General features: G+C 43.0%; 1 protein-coding gene and 1 long non-coding RNA gene across 4 annotated transcripts in view; one reads left to right on the forward strand and one right to left on the reverse strand.

The window, feature by feature from the left end:
* LOC137512405 (uncharacterized) overlaps positions 1-21,981 on the forward strand; it is a 172,473-nt gene that overhangs the window by 65,837 nt on the left and 84,655 nt on the right. The gene's annotated exons all lie outside the window — the stretch shown is intronic.
* The window catches only part of MISP (mitotic spindle positioning), a 107,839-nt gene that overhangs the window by 16,387 nt on the left and 69,471 nt on the right, over positions 1-21,981 (reverse strand). For all 3 annotated transcript variants that reach the window (XM_068234049.1, XM_068234048.1, XM_068234050.1), the window contains 2 exons: positions 5,502-7,575; positions 4,939-5,096 (listed from right to left, as the gene is read on the reverse strand). In XM_068234049.1, coding sequence (XP_068090150.1) covers positions 4,939-5,096; positions 5,502-7,575 — 2,232 coding nt within the window. The remainder of the gene's footprint in view (positions 1-4,938; positions 5,097-5,501; positions 7,576-21,981) is intronic.

The following is a 21,981-nucleotide window of genomic DNA, read 5'->3' on the forward strand; positions in this document are numbered from 1 at the left end:
TCCTGTCCCGGCAGGAAGTTTGAACAGTAGAGCGCCCTCTACTGTTCCCGGGACAGGAAGTTCAGTGAAGCCAGCCGGACTCGGAGCCCAGCGCGGAGAGGAAGACAGCGGAGACTGGGGAGCTCGCACTGGCGGAGCAGGTAATGTATAGCTGGTGTGGGGGGGCGTCAGCTTCACAGATAGTGAATCGATTTCATGCTGTTTGCAGTAAAGGCAGCCATACGATCCCTCTCTTATCAGATTCGATCAGAGAGGGATCTATCTGTTGGTCGATCTGATGGCAAATCGACCTGTGTATGGCTACCTTTATACATGTGGCAAGGTGAGCTGTGAAAAGAAAGACGTATGCTTAAAGCGGAATATAACCCTGCATTTCAACTTTGCTCTAAAACATTATTTACAGCATATTATATGCAACCAGCATTTTTTTTTTTTACTACACCAGCATTGGAAAGGTTACACACAGAGCTTTAAAGTTCTGTGGATAGAAACGCAGACGCATCCAAAGTTTAAATAGATACATTTAAGTAAACACAATGTAACAAGTGTGGAATGTGACACTCACTCTCTGTGCAGGAGCTGGAGGACAGCCAGAGAGTGTGTAACATGCACCACTTGTTACATTGTGTTTACTTAAAGCGGAATATAACCCTGCATTTCAACTTTGCTCTAAAACATTATTTACAGCATATTATATGCAACCAGCATTTTTTTTTGACTAGACCAGCATTGGAAGGGTTAAGCACACAGCTTTAGAGTTCCTGGAGAGAACTGCTGCAGCATCAGAGGCTTACATAGATACATTTCAGCAAAACAAAATGTAACAACTGTGGAATGTGTGACTGTGCACTTACAATACAGTGGGCGGCGTTGCAGGAAGTGACGTCAGTGGAGCGCACGCTGGATCGAGGAAGAGGTGAGTCCTCCCCGCCCACTGCCTCTTACGAGTAGCGCTTCTGATCTATTTAAGGCTGGAGGGGAGCGGAGGACGGGGGACCCAGGCGAGGGAGAGGGGGGGGTCCGACCCCCCTCCCCGCCGCTAGGCCTAATACCCCCGTCCTGCCCGCTACCCCTCCAGCTCGGCGGCCGGCTCCCCGCACCCACCGACGGGTGGATGCCGTCCCTAGAAATGTGCCGCCTGAGGCAAAAGTTTCACCCCGCCTCATGAGCGGGCCGGCCCTGCTAATAGACTATGAATGCATTTTGCAGGAACGGATCTGTTGCAGGAACAGATCTTTTGCAGATACTGATCTGTTTGATGTGTACAGAATCTTTGTGTCCAGTATCTTGCAAAGCTTTTTATGTGATGAGTTCAACTCAATAGAGTAGTAGACTGTGTAGAGCATGGCTCTCATACTACATGGAATAGGGTAAAATTGGTCTGTGATCTTGTCTTTTCCAAAGACTTTTATCTCAAGTGTGTATGTAGCCTTAGTCATAGCAAATATGGTTGCAATATGTATGCAGATTCAAATTGGACCAAACAAAATCACCTGCAACTGCACTAAATTGGTCCAATTTTAATTTGCATTAAAACTACCACCAAATTTGAATCAATTTCAAATTATCATCTTCTAATTGATTATCCCAAGTAGGCAAATAATATTACATATAATATTACAAAGCAGCATGTATCCCTCAAAAAACAGCATGAGCCCCTAAAATATCATGAGGCAGAGTGTTCCCCCAAATAATATCACAAGGCAGGCACTTACCCCAAATAGCATCATGAGGTAGCAGGACGCATGTACACCCCAAATAACTTCACAAAACACATACCTTCTCAGATAACAACTAAAGGCAAATGCGTACACGCCAAATAACTTCACAGGTCAGCAAGTATCTCCTAAAATATCATCATTTTAGACAGTACATACTCCCTCAAAACCATTATAAGGCAGCATATTCTCCCCAATAACACCAGGAAGCAGCGTGTACTTCTCCCAAATATCTTCATAAGGGAGCATATATAACATACACAGATATAACATACCCCTAAATACCATCATGAGGCAGCAAGTAAACCAAAATATCATCATAAGGCAGCAAACCCCCCAAAAAGTTACATCATGAAGCAGCACATACCTCCAAATAACATCATGCAGCAGCCATGTACCAACAAATGACATCAAATCATGGGGCAGCAAGTACTTCAAAGCACTATCAAATGGCAGCATGTACCCCAAGTAACATAATGAAGCAGGATATTTCTTCATACAATATGTTGCGGCAAGACGTACCCTCAAATAAGTTATCAAAGCAACATGTATCCCCGAATAACATAACAAGGCAGCATGTCCACCCAAATAACATATAAAGGCAACTTGTATCCCCAAACAACATAACAAGGCAACATGTTCCCCATGTACACTCCCCCAGCCTTCACATTTCACTATTCTCACCACTCACACACACTTTTCATTATGCATGCCCCTTTATGTTTCAGTAATCCTGCTGTGACACCCCCCCCCCCCTCTCATGCATGCAACCTCATTTAATTACACATAAGTGTAATTTGTGTGTTGCATTTGCTTAGTTAGTTACTGAGTATGAATGTACATCTGATATGATCAGTAAATACTGCATGATGTATACTACGCTAGTCCTTAGGAATGAAGTATGACAGGGTGAGGTTTTACTGTTATACTGCAGTTTCCAACCTTTGGAATTAGACTCCTAGCTTTTTCATAATCACTGTGATGTTTATGTTAACTGCTTTAAGTGTTGTTATACTTATACGTAAATGCACTTAAAATAACTGAAAAAACAGTCATGATCAACTATGCAATATATTTACACTGCCAATGCTGATTTTACCTTTGTCATTGACTTTGTTTACATTACAGAATTATTTGTCACCCCCCTGTACTGGTGTGCTTAGGGCTGCTTCACATTGGGTGATTCTTCATAGCTGCTAATGTATCCCTTTGGATACATTCACACTGCAGTATTTGCGATTTTGATCAGTCACAAACGCGCTGCCTGCAGCGTTTTGGGGGTGATCGCACTGTGATTCTCGTTCTATTGAACAGAAGCCACAAGTGCAAATCGCACGATTTTGGCAGCGAATCGCGAATACGAAGCCAAATGCGATTGCGGGCTAGCGGCGCTCCAAGCGCCGAGTGTGACCTAGCCCTTCGTGTTTGTAGATATTATCAGCACTTTGTAGAGGCATAAGCCTATACAGAGTCAATTTGCAACGGTATGAGGATTGGGAACAGTTTCAAAGAACATTTTAGGGATAAGCAAGTATTTTAAAAAAAAAAAGCAAAAATAATTCACGGTTTGTATATTGTATTATGAATTAGGGCCAATTTTAAGACATTTTAAGTGTACATAATTATAAGTACTCTTACACTTTAATAATTTATTTATGTCTCATTATAAAGTGATTCTAATGCTTTAAAAGCGCTGAACAGCAGCAGTATCTAACAGGATGATAATTTTTCAGTACTTCTAACTGGGCTTTAAGCTTTCTACAGTGACAAGTAGAAAGAGTACCGGTATACTATACATACAGAAATAGTGAGCCTGTCTTTATTTAGTCTTTAATGCAATATGCCTTAAAGAAAACCTGAAGTGAAATAAGTGGCCACTATAACTTACCTGGGCTTCTTCCAGCCCACAGAAGGCAGTCCTTCTGTGCTCTCGTATAATTCTGTGCTCCTCTGATAAGCATCAGTGGCCTTCTAACAGCTGCATGCCTGGCCTCGGGCCACATGCCTCCTGATTGTGTTCCGACTGTCAGTGAGTGTTCTGCACTTGTGAAATTTGTAAACAATTGGAACTGCACACGTGCAGAGCGCAATCAAGGAGACACGTGGCCAGGGCCGTGCATGCGCAGTAGCCCGCGACTAGCTGAGTTGGCCAGCTTTCAGAAGGACACTTCTCCTGAATGGAGCGATGTGGAATGATGGCAAGGGACAAGGAAGACTTCAGGGGGCTGGAAGAAGCCTCAGGTCAGTTAAACTGGCATCTTTTATTCACTTTGGGTACCCTTTAAGTATTAGTGCTCGGTATGAATCATTAGTATGTATGGTGTTCTTATTTACCATGAGGTACATACTAACCAGCAAGCTCATGGTGAACCAGAACTCATTGGAGTGTGTGAGGGGCTATAATGGTCCTAAAAGCCCCCTTACTAAAATACTAAGGAAAACAAGAGTTTGCTTTCTTAAAACAGAAAGAATTTACAGTAATTCAGGTTGGAGTGAGCTTGAGTGAGCTTGAGATGTCTCCCAGTGCATATATATTCAGCAGTGATGCACTGGGAGACATCTCAAGCTCACTCCAACCTGAATTATCACAATTTTTTTCTGTTTTAAGAAAGCAAACTCTTGTTTTCCTTATTTAACATGTTTAAATTACAAAAATTTAAAAGCACACACTTTAGTTATTTTGTTTGAATTACAATTAAAGGTGCTTCAAATAACACAAATCAGACCATTGCACTGGGGATACTTGTAAGTGGCGATATGTAATAAGCAAAGCACCTTCTATACAAGTATAGTGCAGAGTGCTGTGTGCTCTTCTTTGATTCAGAAATCTGCTACTCCAAACTTACCATAGTTTGGTACTCTTCAGAGATTTTCTCAGATATGTCACTGAGACCATGTGTCACTGAAATGTGCTGCTATAGTGATCTTCTCTAAAATTTGTTACACTACAGAGGTGTAGTAATATTTGGTATTCTACAAAGATTTACCCTGCAGTTTTAGAGATAATTGGCATCATCTTGCAATAACCCTCAGTCTACTCTCACCTGTAATGTAACCTGTGTTGATAGTCACAATAGAATTATTACAAATGTGTCATTGTTCCACATGGAAGCAGCTTCACGATTATGCGCATTGAATTGCACACACTGCTGTTTCATACTGTAACTCTGCCAGCAGCAGTGCATCATTTCTGTTGCATCACGTTTACAGTTTTACTTACCCAGTTCTCATGTCTTTTCAAGCTGCTGGCATTGGATTCAGTAAATGCAAACTTGGGGTATTGCCTTGGCTTGAACATTTGTACAGGTGTGGTGATGTAAGGTGATGGGCTGGGTGGAGTGCTTCTCCAGGGTGTAGGAGACCATGGTTTTGAGACATCTACAGGAAAATTATGAAAGTAGAACACATTTACATAACCAAGACTTACTTACACAAAAATACCACTCTTTCAAAGTGAAGTGAGGGGGATACAGAGTCTGCCATCTTCATCTAATAAACAATGCCAGTTGCCTGACTTCTGTGCTGATGCTCTGCTTCTAATACTATAAGTCACTGGCCTAGAATGAGCATGCCGTGTAGATCAGATGCTGTGACTCTGGTCTGACTCCACTGGTTTCATGCCAATTGCAAATGTTTATAGACAATTATGAAGGCAGCCTCTGTATTCCTTTCACTTCAGGTTCTCTTTAAAATTGTGAAACATTCTAAGCAGTGCAGAAAATGACTGTCAATAACTTAAGCTGTAATGACTAAGTGACTACAGGCCATTCAGAAGTTTGTTACCTGTTGTCACTGAAGGCCTCCCATACTGGTTGTAGCCTTCTCTTTGTGTGGTTTGTTGGCTGTCCAGAGGTATGGATAGAGGGGGAAGGTCACTTTTTCTCCTCTGTTCTTGCAACTCTCGATCTCTTTCCAATGTTTGACGAATCTCTTCCTCAATTACACTGGAATGGGATGGCTTCAGCTTAGCACTGTACATCTCTACAGGATTTGCTAACTCTTGATCATTTTTCAACATATCATCCTTGCCTTCTTCAATCCTATCCTCTTGTGCATGTAAGCGAGATTTCAAAGGCTGAACTTGAATATTCTCTTTGCTTAGAACCAGTGCTTCCTCTACAGTGGACTGAGCTGTTGTGGATTCAGCTGGCATTTTTACATCTAGAATGTTGTCAGCACTAAGCCTTCTGGTCCTGTAGGCATTTGAAGGTGTTGGCTTCCAATTAGTTCTTACACTGTAGGGTAAAGGCGCATCTACAGCTGTCACTGCAGTTTGATCACTGTCCTGTCTAGAGTCAACCTGATGTATATTGTCCAATGTTTCATTAGTAAATTCCTTAGAGGTAGTTTTGATGGCTACTTTCTGGGCAGGTAGTTCATCTGGAAGCTCAAACAACTTCTTGCGCTCATCTAACTCTTTGGCATTTCCTTTATCATAAAGCCCAACGACTTTTCCTTCATTCTTTAAATCAGCTTCCCTTTGTGCTTCTTTTTCAATTTCCCTTTTGAGATACAAAGAGGTGCGTGATCTGTCTTTGGTCTTTTTGGACTCCTGTGTTTCAGGAGAAACAAACAGCACTGGGTTTTTCTGTATCTCTACCATCTCATTTGATTCCACTGGATGTTGAATTCCCCTCTCTCTCCTCAGATTTTCCTCCCTTTCTAGTGCAAGACGGATTTCCCTCTCTATAGGGGTCTCATCACAGGGGGTTGGAATACTGTCATTTACTTCTGGAACCACTTCTGGAACAGTCTGGGAAATGTCCCCTTTGTAGACCTCACTTGGCTTTTCTTGATTTTCTGTATCTACAGTATCTACAGACAAATCCCTAAAAAACTGTTTACGTAGCAAACTAGAGCTTCTTTCTCTACCATTCACTTCCTGGGGTACAGGAGGCTCACTTCTGTATGTTTGCACTTCCTGTGGCAATATAAAAGCGTCTTTCTGCTTTATGATCTCTGAATATCCATCATTTTCATTCAGTGACTGGGAAGAACGCCAGAGTGGTCTGGCTTGAGGACGAGGCGTTATAGGGAGACTTTTCCTCTTCTTTTCTAGCATTACAAATTGCTGCCTTGCTGCTTCAAAATTGATCTGCTCTGTGTTTATTTCAGTTGTGGTTGGCCCCTCAGATGATGTATCATTCTTGTCTATGTTTGATAATGGGGAATCGGTTCCATCCTGAAAGCTGAGAAGATTATCTACATCCAAACTTCTGCGTTGGCCTTGCTTTTTTATAATGTCTCTTCTTTCCTTCTCAAGCTCAGATACCTTTTCTGGTGATCGTTCCGTAGCCATCCCATCATCTTCTCCATCACTGTCACCATAGAGCTTGCCTGGGGTGGTTTCTGAACAATGTGAACGTACTTCAAAACGTTCCTCTTCCCTTAGCACTTTCAATTTAGTATTTCGGTCTGGTTGAAACATCCACACTTCTTCTCTTTTATCTAAGACTTTAGCTTCATTATTTACAGAGTCAGTCACATCTTCTCGAGAACTGTTAATACTTCTGGATGAGGACAGTGAGAAGATTGGCTTTCTAGTGACTCTGTCCATGCTTGATTCTGGAGTTTCAGTGCTTGGGTCAGTAGTGCGTAGCCTCTCTTCTTCATTAACAGAAATTAATTCTTCATTTATAGGTATGTCTGTTGTAACCAGTTCCTTTGTTGTATATGTCTCAGATACAATTGCTATTACTTTTGGTGGGTTCTGTATAGCCTTTTGGGATCCGTCATCTGGGTCGGTATCTGATGAGCCAGTAATGTGATATTTAGTGTCTGCTGTTGTCCATGGAGTGTCTGCAACTAAGTCGGTTTCTTGTGGGCTAGAACTTGTTTCTTCTCCATTCACTGATACCTGAAGGGAGATAAAATAGCAGAGATTACATTTATTAGCATCAATATCATAATGATTTTCATAATTAAAGTAAACAATTTGCTATGACACCAAAGAAGATATAATAATGTGGACTATGAATAATGTACTATGAAAATCTGACTAAAAAGACACTTTAGTTGTGTTTTGCTAAAGTTGCAATAAGCGATCCACTGCACTGAAAGGTAAGATCCCACTCAAAATCTATAAAAAAAAAATGTTGAGCCATAGCCACTGATGAGTGCCTGTGAACTTAAAGGGAACCTTAACTGAGAGGGATATGGATGTTTCCTGTTAAACAATACCAGTTGCCTAGCAGTCCAGCTGATCTCTGTGACTGCAATAGTGGCTGAATCACACCCTGAAACAAGCATGCAGCTAATCCAGTCTGACTTCAGTCAGAGCACCTGATCTGCATGCTTGTTCAGGGGCTGTGGCTAAAAGTATTAGAGACACAGGATCAGCAGGCGATTCAGGCAACTGGTATTATTTTAAAAGGAAAAATCCATCTCCTTCTCAGTTTAGGTTCCCTTTAATTTGTCCCAGCGAATAACAAGGGGCTCTTCTGCATACATTTAAAAGCGTTGTTGTAACGATTGTGGAATTCTCTCCATGATCAGCGCACAGGACGTGCGCTGACACTGCGGAAATCCTCCACAAGCGTATAATTTGAGGGAACCCAGCAAAAGGTGCAATGCACCTGTAGAGGAAAATTCCTGTCGGCAGGTGGAGCTGTGGAGTGCAGAGGAACAGCTCCTCTGCCCTGCCACAGACGCCAGACAGGAATTGTACGAAGGGAAGAAACGCAGGGCAAGATAGCCCTGAAAGAGAGAGATCAAAGCGACAGAGGGTATGTGTGTCCACCAATCTAGTCGCCACCCTGCGACGATGAACACACAACCATGAAGATGAGGTGAGAAGGCAATCGCAAGAGATGGCGATTGCTAACAGCGGCACAAGACTGAATAAGTACAGATGCGGAATGTATGTATGTCCACCAATCTAGCCGTCAACCTGCGACGGTGGACACACAACAGAGGAAACCAAGTGAGAACGCAATCGCAAGGGAAGTGATTGCGAATGAGGATGAGCACAGGGACAGATTGTATGTGTGTGCACCAATCTAGTCGCCAACCCGCGACGGTGCATACACAACAGCAGATATGAAGTAGGAACGCAATCGCGAGAGAGGCGATTGCCAGAGGTGACACAAGGCTACAGCAAGGCAGAGCACGAGAGTAGCAAAGGCACAGCAAATCATACAATGAGAAGATAAGGAAAATAATAAACGCTAACTAAACGCGAACACCGCACTCATTCGCAACAGCGGACGTGTTTTCTACGCGGTTTCCGCGTGTTAAGCACAACAGAGACAAGTACGCCTAACTAACCACCGACAGACAAACATGAAACAGAGGACGCGAGCGCTTGCTTAACGGTTACCTCACCGAGCCTCCAGCAAGCGTTCGTAGCAGACAAGACAGGTACACAAAAACAGGGATAAGTGCGAGATACGATCCACTGCTCTTTATGCCAGAGCGAGTGCGACCCAAGCAAGGCAACAGAGCTAGCAGGATCCACTGCTCTCTCCGTCAGAGCAAGTGCGATCCAAGTATAGCAAGAGAGTTGCAGACCAGAAGGATCCACAGCCGCTACTGCTAGAGGCTAGTGTGATCCAAGCACGACAGACAGACAGAACAGGCAATACAAACAATACAATCCTGACTGCTCTAGCAAAGATGCCTAGTGCAGTCCCAGGAATTACTCTAAGCTAATCTTCAAACAATAAGCAAGGATGACACTCCAGGAGTGTTTCACAGGACAAACCCTCATGACCAGCGACATACTGTGGAATCACATGGTATATATAGAGCAAGCCTACAAAGGATGTGGCTAGGCAATTTGCATGACAAACGTATGCAAATTCCTCAGCAGCAGCAAGCTGCAAAACTGACAAAAGGTCTCTCTTCCAGAGACCTGCAGAATGCAGACCTGAACAGTGGTCAAAAAGCTGCCTGCCTGCGCAGGCAGCTGAGCGGATCATTACAGTACCCCCCCCCCCCTCTAGGGTCGGATTCCAGACGAGCCTCTAAACTGATATTTGCAACAGACTCTAACTGAAGACTCATGAAGGTCGGGACAGCCCGACAAGGCCCAATTCCAGAGTCAGCCCACCCGAAACCGACCTCGTCGGAAGGAGAAGCCACTGAAACATGCCCATCAGTACCACAAGTCTCAGTGTAACACCCATCAGGACTGTGAATGCCAGAGAAAAAGCCATCGACACCCACCGAGCCATGCCCACCACCTTCCAGGGACCGTCCAAAAATACCAAACCTGCCACAATACCCATTCGAAGTGTCCCTTTCCACAAAGCACCCACTGCTGATCTCATCCAAGGTACCAGGAAATATTTCTCCCAGGATCTCCCAGAACACTTTGAAGCTCCGCAGAGATCCCCGGAGGGCAGAACGATCACCAGGCTCACACGGAGAACTATCAAGAACCCCTATGGAACCAATGACAATTCCGGATTCAGAATTACCAGGACAAGCATCAAGACCAGGGCCTTCAGGGACCACCTCTGGGCATACAGGCAGGCGGGCAACATCAGAACAGGTTTCCACCGAGGAAGCATCTGAGCAGGCTGGCAACCGAGACACACTTGGGCTTTCTGGGTCACAGAACACATCGGGGTACACTAGCCCAAGGGGAACCTCAGGACATATCGAGGAACCGCCGACCTCAGAGTCCGTCACGACAAGACCAAAACCAGAACCGGGCAGAGAATCATCACGAGCAGTGGTCTCAAGCACTGGATTTTCAAAAGAAGGCTTGGACTCAAACCTAGAAATCTCTGTGACAATAATATCATCATTGACTACGCATGAGTGAAGCTCCACAAGAGCTGCAAAGGTAGTCAGCACAACAGCAATGCCCACTGAAGTGGGCAAAACCTCAAACGGATCTGGGAGGCAGGAGGTATCTCCTAGAAGTTCTGCACCCTTTAGGAGGGACTTGGAAACCTCCAAAACATCAACTAAGACCTCTGAAATGTAATTTTCCAAGTTTTCTATGAAGGGTTTTGAACTATCCATGTTACAGGGCTGAACATTAAATACCTCCTGCAGGCAGGGCAGATGTCCCAGGAATGGTTCCACCATAAGCTGAGACTGGATTTCATCATCATGAGTGGGATGTACAGGAATGTTTACTGGAACACACACTGACTCCCTAACTTCAATCTCACTGCACCCAGAATTCTGTGTAGCAGTCAAACTAGCTTGCAACTCCAAAACTGCAGAAAAACAGGTGAGTATAGTAGCAATACCTAGACGAGCCTCTAGGGACACTGCAGGAGATTATAAACAAGGCCATATTAACCACTTAAGGACCCACCCTTTACCCCCCCTTAAGGACCAGCGCTGTTATTTGTGATCTGTGCTGGGTGGGCTCTACAGCCCCCAGCACAGATCAGGGTGCATCCAGAGCGATCAGATCGCCCCCCTTTTTCCCCCACTATGGGGATGATGTGCTGGGGGGGTCTGATCGCTCCTGCCTGCCGGTGTTGCGGGGGTGGGGCACCTCAAAGCCCCCCTCCGCGGCGAAATCCCCCCCCTCCCTCTCCTACCTGGCCCCCCTGGTGTTCCGGGCTGCACAGGACGCTATCCGTCCTGTGCAGCCAGTGACAGGACGTCCCCTGTCACATGGCGGCGATCCCCGGCCGCTGATTGGCCGGGGATCGCCGATCTGCCTTACGGCGCTGCTGCGCAGCAGCGCCGTACAATGTAAACAAAGCGGATTATTTCCGCTTGTGTTTACATTTAGCCTGCGAGCCGCCATCGGCGGCCCGCAGGCTATTCACGGAGCCCCCCGCCGTGAATTGACAGGAAGCAGCCGCTCACGCGAGCGGCTGCTTCCTGATTATTCAGCCTGCAGCTGGCGACGCAATACTGCGTCGCTGGTCCTGCAGCTGCCACTTTGCTGACGCGTGGTATGAGTGCGCGGTCGGCAAGTGGTTAACTCATCCAGAGTACAGGGTGCAGAATCAGCATTTTCCTCAGAACAAGAAAGGGACTTAGAAATGTCAGTGCGAGTGGAGATCATGTTTTCATTCATGGTACAGGGCAGGTTTAGAGAAAGCTTCTCTGGGCAAAGCAAAGAAGCTTCAGCATCAGATTCGCAAAACCGAAGCGCTGTCTCACTCTTAGATTCGGCTAACAATGTCAAATCCGAGGAGTCAGAACGCAAAACTTGCGAATCAAAAATCGCTTTAGGTTGTGAAACTGACGCTTCCATAGCGCAAACCTCCGCGATCTGCGGAGCAAACTGTAAGGCGTTCAGGACAGAAACACTGGAGCAACTGTCACCAGGCAACTGGCCCTTACAGGAGTGAACAGGGTGAGACAAAGACTCATTTGCAGTGGAAATAGCGACAACATCAGGAAAAACTTTATTAGACATATTAATTTTACTTTTGATGCTGCATAATTTAGGAATTTTCCCCATAGCAGGATCACCGGTGGAAGATCTTAAAGATCTGTCTCTAAAGCCCCATCTACACGATACGATTCTTTGTGTGATTAAATTACGATTCTATTTACGATCCGATTAAATCCGACATGTCCGATCGGTATTCGATTCGATTCAATTCGATTTGCCATTGCAAAACAATGGCACATCGAATCATATCCCGATTGGACATGTCAGATTTAATCGGATCGTAAATATAATTGTAATTGAATCGCGCAAAGAATCGTATCGTGTAGATGGGGCTTAAATGACAAGGAGTCCCACACATCCTTGAGAAAACTGGCACATTCATGCTGATCACAATCTGCAGGAACATCCGAGAAACAGGCATTAGATCGCATAGATTCAAACTGCACACAGTCAGGAGAGAATCTTTCAGGATTCGCACAGGAATCAACCACAGTGGTACACTCATTCATTTCAGATCGCACAATGTCAAGACTCACATGCTTTACCCTAGAAAGGCAGAAACAATCATCCGACAACAATGTCTCTTTATTGGAATCAATTGATTGGTGTGTGCGCAACTCATCCAAAATCGTCTGCCATACATAAATCACCAGATCCACATCACCCTCGTCACATTCGTCGGAATCAATCAAAAGGTACATAGAATCAAGACAATCATTCAAGACATCTTCGCTTTTTGAAATGTAAAAATCGCAAAAGCTTTTCCAATCAAAATCAAATTCCTCCATCAAGGCCCCAATTTCCCATGAGGCAAATGGAAGTTCAAACAAGCCAGTATCAAGATAATCTCCATATGGGTGGAGATCAGGAACAAGAACAGATTTTTTTAACTGCTTTAATATAGTGTGCGATCCTACCTATAATAGGATCCACATAAGCTTTGGATTGGGGCGAAAAACCCGGGGACTGAGCAACATCATTGTAAACATCAATAGGGAGTGTTTTATTCAGATGCTTGCGATTTTTAGTTTTTCCCTTTTCAGCAACTATGCATGTCTGCTGTTTAAATGCAAGAAACGTATCCAGGCAGTTCTCTTGCACCTGCTTGGAAGCTGAAGTGGCAAGAGAAACATTGAACTGATTATCATACTGAATGGTTTTGCACATTTCAGACTTGACAGAAATAACCTCTTTATTTGTGGTTGCTATGGGCAACGAATCTTTTGGCTGACAAGCCGAATCAGCAGATTGGCCTGCAAGCACCAACTCATTAACATATGGTAATGACAGAGAAATGTTGCATAACCTAATCTGATCAGCATTTTGCACAGCAGGAAAAAACTCATAGAAACAGCCTGGCAGGGGAATTCTAAGCTTACGAGAAAATACATGTCTCAGAAACCTGCGAGGGTTATGTCTCAGATTCTTGTGTCTGGCATACTCATCAGCCCACACAAACAGATCCCCTTGGAAAAGATTGTAAGCAATCTGACCACTCCAAGTGGAAATATTGGTGGCCTGAAATTCAGGATTTGCCAAGAATCTGGAACATTCTGATATGAACTCATCTCTGGTTTCAGAGTCCAGTATCTTAAACCTCTTAAAGATACAGGACCCATAATTGACCAAATCGTACAAATCGGAAATTCCCTCTACACTGGGAATTTCGGTTTGGCTGGTCATAATGTAACGATTGTGGAATTCTCTCCGTGATCAGCGCACATGACGTGCGCTGACACTGCGGAAATCCTCCACAAGCGTATAATTTGAGGGAACCCAGCAAAAGGTGCAATGCACCTGTAGAGGGAAATTCCTGTCGGCAGGTGGAGCTGTGGAGTGCAGAGGAACAGCTCCTCTGCCCTGCCACAGATGCCAGACAGGAATTGAACGAAGGGAAGAAATGCAGGGCAAGATAGCCCTGAAAGAGAGAGATCAAAGCGACAGAGGGTATGTGTGTCCACCAATCTAGTCGCCACCCTGCGACGATGAACACACAACCATGAAGATCAGGTGAGAAGGCAATCACAAGAGATGGCGATTGCTAACAGCGACACAAGACTGAATAAGTACAGATGCGGAATGTATGTATGTCCACCAATCTAGCCGCCAACCTGCGACGGTGGACACACAACAGAGGAAACCAAGTGAGAACGCAATCGCAAGGGAAGTGATTGCGAATGAGGATGAGCACAGGGACAGATTGTATGTGTGTGCACCAATCTAGTCGCCAACCCGCGACGGTGCATACACAACAGCAGATATGAAGTAGGAACGCAATCGCGAGAGAGGCGATTGCCAGAGGTGACACAAGGCTACAGCAAGGCAGAGCACGAGAGTAGCAAAGGCACAGCAAATCATACAATGAGAAGATAAGGAAAATAATAAACGCTAACTAAACGCGAACACCGCACTCATTTGCAACAGCGGACGTGTTTTCTACGCGGTTTCCGCGTGTTAAGCACAACAGAGACAAGTACGCCTAACTAACCACCGACAGACAAACATGAAACAGAGGACGCGAGCGCTTGCTTAACGGTTACCTCACCGAGCCTCCAGCAAGCGTTCGTAGCAGACAAGACAGGTACACAAAAACAGGGATAAGTGCGAGATACGATCCACTGCTCTTTCCGCCAAAGCGAGTGCGACCCAAGTAAGGCAACAGAGCTAGCAGGATCCACTGCTCTCTCCATCAGAGCAAGTGCGATCCAAGTATAGCAAGAGAGTTGCAGACCAGAAGGATCCACAGCCGCTACTGCTAGAGGCTAGTGTGATCCAAGCACGACAGACAGACAGAACAGGCAATACAAACAATACAATCCTGACTGCTCTAGCAAGGATGCCTAGTGCAGTCCCAGGAATTACTCTAAGCTAATCTTCAAACAATAAGCAAGGCTGACACTCCAGGAGTGTTTCACAGGACAAACCCTTATGACCAGCGACGTACTGTGGAATCACATGGTATATATAGAGCAAGACTACAAAGGATGTGACTAGGCAATTTGCATGACAAACGTATGCGAATTCCTCAGCAGCAGCAAGCTGCAAAACTGACAAAAGGTCTCTCTTCCAGAGACCTGCAGAATGCAGACCTGAACAGTGGTCAAAAAGCTGCCTGCCTGCGCAGGCAGCTGAGCGGATCATTACAGTTGTGTGTTAATTTGTGTGCTGGGTGACTGCAATGGTTAGACTATAAGTAATGTGCTGTTACCAATATTGAACTAGGGAGTGGCAGCACAATATTCCTGTGCTCATCTAACTCTTAAGCTAAAGGCCATACCCACCTCGCAATTCTTCTGAAGATTTTTCCTATGACTGGCGTTTTTTTAAGAGAAGCGCAGTTGTTTACACAAAAGACGTGGGTACAGGCGCACGATCACGCGAACATCACTTAGTGTTGTGCGGCGGTAACAATCATCATGGCTTATTGGATCTTTAAGATCCCCAACGACTCCCGCGCAAAGTAACACGATCAATTGAAATTCGCCATGAGGGTCGTTATCGCAGCACATCACTAAGCGACGTTTGTGCGATCGTGCGTCTGTACCCACGTCACGAGATTGCGTAAATCACTCAAAAAATAGCCAGTCATCAGGAAAATCATTGGAATGAGGTCATGAGGTGGGTATGGCCCTTTAGGCATTTCCTGTATCATAAAGCCCAACCACTTCTCCTTCATTCTTTCAATTGACTTCCCTTTGCGCTTCTTTTTTAAACTTCCCTTTTGAAATACAAAGAGGTGCGTGTCCTGCCTTTGGTCTTTTTAGACACCTTTGTTTCTGGAGAAACACACGGCACTGGAGTTTTGTGTATTTCTACCCTCTCCTTTGATCTACCATCTCAACATAAAGTTGCAATAAGTGATCCCCCAATGCAAGTTAATATCCTACTTAAGTTTATTTCAAACTTAATTTTACACCCACAACCTCAGATGAATGCCTGTGAACTTGATATGTCCCAGCGAATAACAAGGGGCTCTTCTCTATACATTTCAAAGCATGCTAGGTGACTGCCACTCCCTAGTACAATACTGGTAACAGCACATTGGTAATGTGCTGTTACCAACACTGTACTATGGAGTGGCAGAATAAGCTGTTCCAAAACCTGTATACAGTATATAGCAGCATTAATGGTGCCTTCCCAGACATGCAAGCTACTCATGCCGTGTGCACTGATGCAGAGTCTCTTCATTATTTGGTAGAGTTAAACTTGAATTTGTGGATGCAACAACCAACTGTGTTCACAGACAATGGATTTCAAAAGCGTTTGTGACGACATGCAGTAATTTCCACAAAAGTCACATCTTTTTATGCAAGTTGCAAGAGGACCAATAAAGCACAGGCCACTGGTGTTGATCCTTGTTCTCTAAATCTTGTAATGATATTATGTATTTAAATCTTTAAATTCTTTGTATTTTTATCCGGAGAAATAGCGAACGCACGCGCGCACACACACACACACACACACACACACACACACACACACACACACACACACACACACACACACACACACACACACACACACACACACACACACACACACACACACACACACACACACACACACACACACACACACACACACCTAAGAAACGTATTCTGTCTGAGGTGTTCTTTTTCTACTCAGTCATGTTACTGACACATTGCCTGTTAACCTAATTATTTGGGTGACGTTCCAGCAGGTTGGGTCATTTCTGATCTATTCAATGCCAAGTCATTCATTCCTCCTTACCCATAACTAAACTCTATGTAGAGAGGAGAAGGGGAGTGAAGGGCACCCTGTTACTGAAACAAAACTACAATAGCATTGACCAAGGACTGCACTAAAGGAGACACTGGCAAACTGAAACACATCACAAGGATACTGTAGAGGGGGCACAGGGCAGCTGGAATATACTGCAGGAGTCACTGGAAAGTTGTAATACACTAGAGGGGGCACTTGAAAGTCTGACATTACACTAGTACTAGAATGCTGGAATACACTGCAAAGGACCCTGGAATTACACTACATATACACTATAAAGCTAGACTACATTGTGGGCAACACTGGAATGGTGGAGTGTACTTTGGGGGACATTGAAAAGCAAGAGGACACTACAGGAGACAGTGGAAAGCTGAAATACACTACTAGAAACACTGTACACTGGGTCACGCTGTGGAAGGGTATGCCGGGATGCTGGAACAAGGGATGGTCGGAAATGCTCATTTCCGATTCTGACAAAATTTCTGCTTTCCAATAAGTGCTTTTTTTTCCAATTCCACAGAATTCCTTGCAAATCAGAATTTCTGATTACCACATAATTTTATTTTTTTTTGTCAATAAAGTAAAGCTAATTGTAAAAAAAATGCAGAATCCACTATTTTTGCGGATGTTTGCTATTATGCGGAATTCACATTTCTGATCATTTGGCAACTGTGGTAAACTTCTGCATCCATTGATTGGCCTAATCTGTCCAAAGTCTTCTGATTGGCCTATAATTTCTGCAGTAATTCAATTTTCACATAAAAATTCTGCATTTTGATTGGTTCCTTCCTTCCGATTTCCGTGATTGGGCTAAAATTTCTGAGTTGTGGTTATGTGGCATGTCCGTGGAATTCTGATTTTGACATACCGAATACCGCGGTATCCTGATTTCCATTCTGAATCTTGAAAATTAGAATTCCGTATAAATTTTCAGACCATCCTGAGCTGGAACAACTAGCCCCTTTTAAATGCAAGTATAGAATTTGCATAACTACTTCCTATGGTAAAATCTGATAGATCATTAATAAACAAATTGAGCTGCCAGCTTTCAGGTCTGCTAGTCAAATTTTATCATTTATAGTTGTTGTTACACTCCTTATATTTATTAATGCCGATTCAGTCTCTTCATGCTTTAGGGCCTTAAGTGCACTCTTTTTTTTCCCGGTTAACCATGTCCCAGACATTATCAATCAACCATTATGGCCGTTTCATAACTATAATTTTTGTTCAAATTTTTTATATTTTTACTTATTTATTTAAGTATTTACATAGCACTGACATATTACGCAGCGCTGTACAGAGATTATATATATTGTCTTGTCACTAACTGTCCCTCAGAGGGGCTCACAATCTAGTCCCTACCATAGTCGTATGTCTATGTATCTATCGTGTAGTACATGTATCATAGTCTAGGGCCAATTTAGGGGGAAGCCAATTAACTTATCTGTATATTTTTGGGATGTGGGAGGAAACCGGAGTACCCGGAGGAAACCCATACAGACACGGGGAGAACATACAAACTCCATGCAGATGTTGACCTGCCTGGGATTCGAACCAGGGACCCAGCGCTGCAATGCGAGAGTGCTAACCACTATGCCACCTTGCTGCCCACATAAGGACATACTGTACATATTACAATATCATATTTAATAACAACACTAAAGTATTCTCTCACCAATAAACCAATAGCAAAAACAGAAGCCTCTTACACTAAACTAGATTGCGGTGGCTGATAAAGACTGATTTGGGTGAGAAGGCTTGTGTGCATGTGCCAGTTCTCAACAACATTGTGCTGTTCATTGAGGTCTGCCTGCGGCTGTTTCCCCACAGCATTAGGCCTTTCCCATTCCAACTTTTTAAAAAATGTTTTAGAAATGTTTTTTTTTTCAAGGAACATACCGTATATTATTTTCAAATGAATACAATTTTCTACATTCAGCATCTCTTACTCATATCAATTAATTCACCACCATTCTGATTTTAATTACAATTGGCACAACATCGCAGCTTTTGGGGAAAAAGGATTGCATGTTAATTTGTAATATTTAATATTATAAATACAATATTACAAAATAATACACACTTAAAGCAGTCAAAGGGTTAAGTTGTTTTTTTCACAAATTGGTGTCATTCAGTAACAGAGTAATATAAATTCTCTGGTCATAAATTCTTCACAGTTGGTCAAAGTATCTACTATATTAGTTGATAGTAAAATATTTTACTCTCCATTTAACTTTATTTTGCACACAGTTAAATACCGGTATTAGAGCAGAACAAATGAACTTGTAGCTGCAGTAGATGTATGTCATTTTTTAATCTATCAACATATTTGAAACTCTGATCAGACATACATTCACATCACACTTTTCTATATCAACTGCTGACTGAATAAAATAGGGACACCTCCACACTGACAAGGTTGTCTTCTTTACTCCACCCATCTATATAGTAGTCAAGGTCTGGTTCCCTAAAATTATGTCTTTTCTATACTGACACTGCAGATCCACTGAATATTTCTTTGCAGAGAATTATGAGAAGCTACTATAAAGACAAGAAGTTTTGAATCAGGATGATACCATCATACCATGCTTTCGGCTATTCCGCCTTCATCAGACTCAAAGCCTGTATGCTGACAGGGTTGGAGTCTGATGAAGGTGGAATAGCTGACAGCTTACTCTTATTTTGTTTTTAAGTTAGCCAAGAAATTGTATTATTATTTAGTAATAATAGGAGGTTGGTAAAACTTCAAGTAGCCCATTTCAGGTAAACAAAATTGGTAAATGTGGTGGTAAAAATATAAAGTGCATGGTAACCAATGCTCGGAGCCTTGCAAATAAAATAGACGAACTAGAGTTCATTCTGAATGACAAAGGCTATGACATTGTGGGAATAACCGAGACATGGATGGATGAAAGCCATGACTGGATAGCTAATTTAAAAGGATACATTGTGTTTAGGAGGGATAGAACAGGGAAAAAAGGTGGAGGGGTTTGTCTCTTTGTTAAGAATTCTTTTACAGCTGTCCTCAACGATGAGATGGAGGAAGATTGCGAAGATGTGGAGTCTGTTTGGGTAAATATTCATGGTGGAAATAAAAGTTGCCAATTGCTTATTGGGGTATGCTACAGACCACCTCATATTAATGAAGCTGCAGAACTGCGATTACTACAGCAAATTGAAAAAGCTGCAAGTAAAAATGAGGTCATAGTTATGGGCGACTTCAACTTTCCAGACATTGACTGGGGTATTGAGGCTACCCATTCTGGTAAAAGCAGCAGATTTCTGGCAGCACTACAGGACAATTACTTGACTCAAATGGTAACGGAATCAACTAGGGGAAATGCGTTACTGGATCTGATCATTTCTAATAGACCAGATAATGTATCAAATGTGCAGGTTCAAGAACATTTGGGAAATAGTGATCACAACATGATAACGTTTGATCTGGTGACTGATAGGCCACGGGGCAGCGGGACCACTAAAACTATGAATTTTAGAAAAGCAAAGTTCAATCAAATTAGGCAGGCACTAAGTTTGGTGAACTGGGATAATGTACTACAAGGGGAGGGCACTGAAGGGAAATGGCAAGCTTTTAAACGTATTCTCAATCAATATTGTAGTATGTATATCCCATATGGAAACAAAATGTCTAGGAATAAAAAAAGGCCTCTATGGATGAATAGAAAGGTTAGAGATAAAATGAAGAGGAAAAAGAATGCCTATAAGGTCCTAAAACAGGAGGGGACCGAGGCTGCACTCAGCAATTATAAGGAGTGCAATAAAAATTGTAAAAAAGTGCTAGGGAAAATAGATCTCAAGCACCATAGAGGAAGCCATGTAGTGGACACTCTAAAACCATACGCCCATGGGTTCCCCAGAACCTTGACCTAGCATGTTGTTTTGAACGCTTAACGTACTTTGGACACTTACCCCCCGTTTTCTTTTTGTTTGTGTTAGTTAATCTATTCTCAACTGATAAGCCAAGTTTCAGCTCATCGTTGATCCTTGCTATTGTCCGAACAACAATATAAAAGATGGACTTATTAAAGCTCTTTCCCCCACTAATAATAATATCACATTAGTAGGCCCATCCTTTGTAAGTTTAGACCAATGCTTAGCTGATAAGACTGTGCATTGTTGTAAACTGTATTCTTGAATAAGCTGTAACTGTTAATTTCTTTTATTCATCAATAAAAACTAAAGTTGAAAAAAAAAATTGTAAAAAAGAAATTAGGCTGGCAAAGATCGAAGCTGAAAATCAAATCGCTAGGGATATCAAATCTAACTCAAAAAAGTTTTACAAGTACATCAACTTTAAAAAAAGAAAGGTTGACTGTATAGGACTCCTAAAGGATGAGGGTGGGAACTCAATGGTGGATGACCAAGGTAAGGCAGAGTTATTAAATGCTTTCTTTGCTTCTGTCTTCACAAAGGAGACAGCACTGTTGCAAATTACAGAGGCAGAAGAGTCTCAATCTTCAAACTGTAATATTAAATACTTAACGCAGGAAGAAGTAAAGGCAAGACTAAATAAATTAAAAATAGACAAGGCACCTGGCCCGGATGGCATGCATCCTCGGGTCCTAAGGGAATTAAGTTCAGTTATAGATAAACCCCTTTATCTTATCTTTTGTGACTCTCTTGCAACTGGCAGAGTCTCAGTGGATTGGCGTGCAGCCCACGTTTTCCCATTATTTAAGAAGGGCAAAAAATCAGATCCAGGAAATTATAGACCTGTAAGCTTAACATCAGTTGTATGCAAACTATTTGAGGGGTTACTAAGAGATACTATACATGACTTCATAGTAGAAAATAATCTTATTTCTCAGCATCAACATGGGTTTACTAAAGACAGGTCCTGTTTGACTAACATGCTCAGCTTTTATGAGGTAGTGAATGCTAATATGGATATTGGGAATGCTGTAGATGTGATATACTTGGACTTTGCAAAGGCCTTCGACACTGTTCCCCACAGAGGTCTGGTGCAAAAGTTGAGAATGCAAGGACTGGGTAAGAGTCTGTGTGCTTGGATAGGGAACTGGCTAATGGACAGAAAACAAAGAGTTGTGGTCAATGGATCATACTCAAAATGGGAGACTGTTAGCAGTGGGGTCCCACAGGGGTCTGTACTGGGTCCAGTGTTCTTCAATTTATTTATTAATGACCTAGTGGATGCAGTAGTGAGCAATGTTGCTATTTTTG

The sequence above is a fragment of the Hyperolius riggenbachi genome, chromosome 1, assembly GCF_040937935.1.
Source record: "Hyperolius riggenbachi isolate aHypRig1 chromosome 1, aHypRig1.pri, whole genome shotgun sequence".
In the NCBI taxonomy this organism is placed as follows: domain Eukaryota; kingdom Metazoa; phylum Chordata; class Amphibia; order Anura; family Hyperoliidae; genus Hyperolius; species Hyperolius riggenbachi.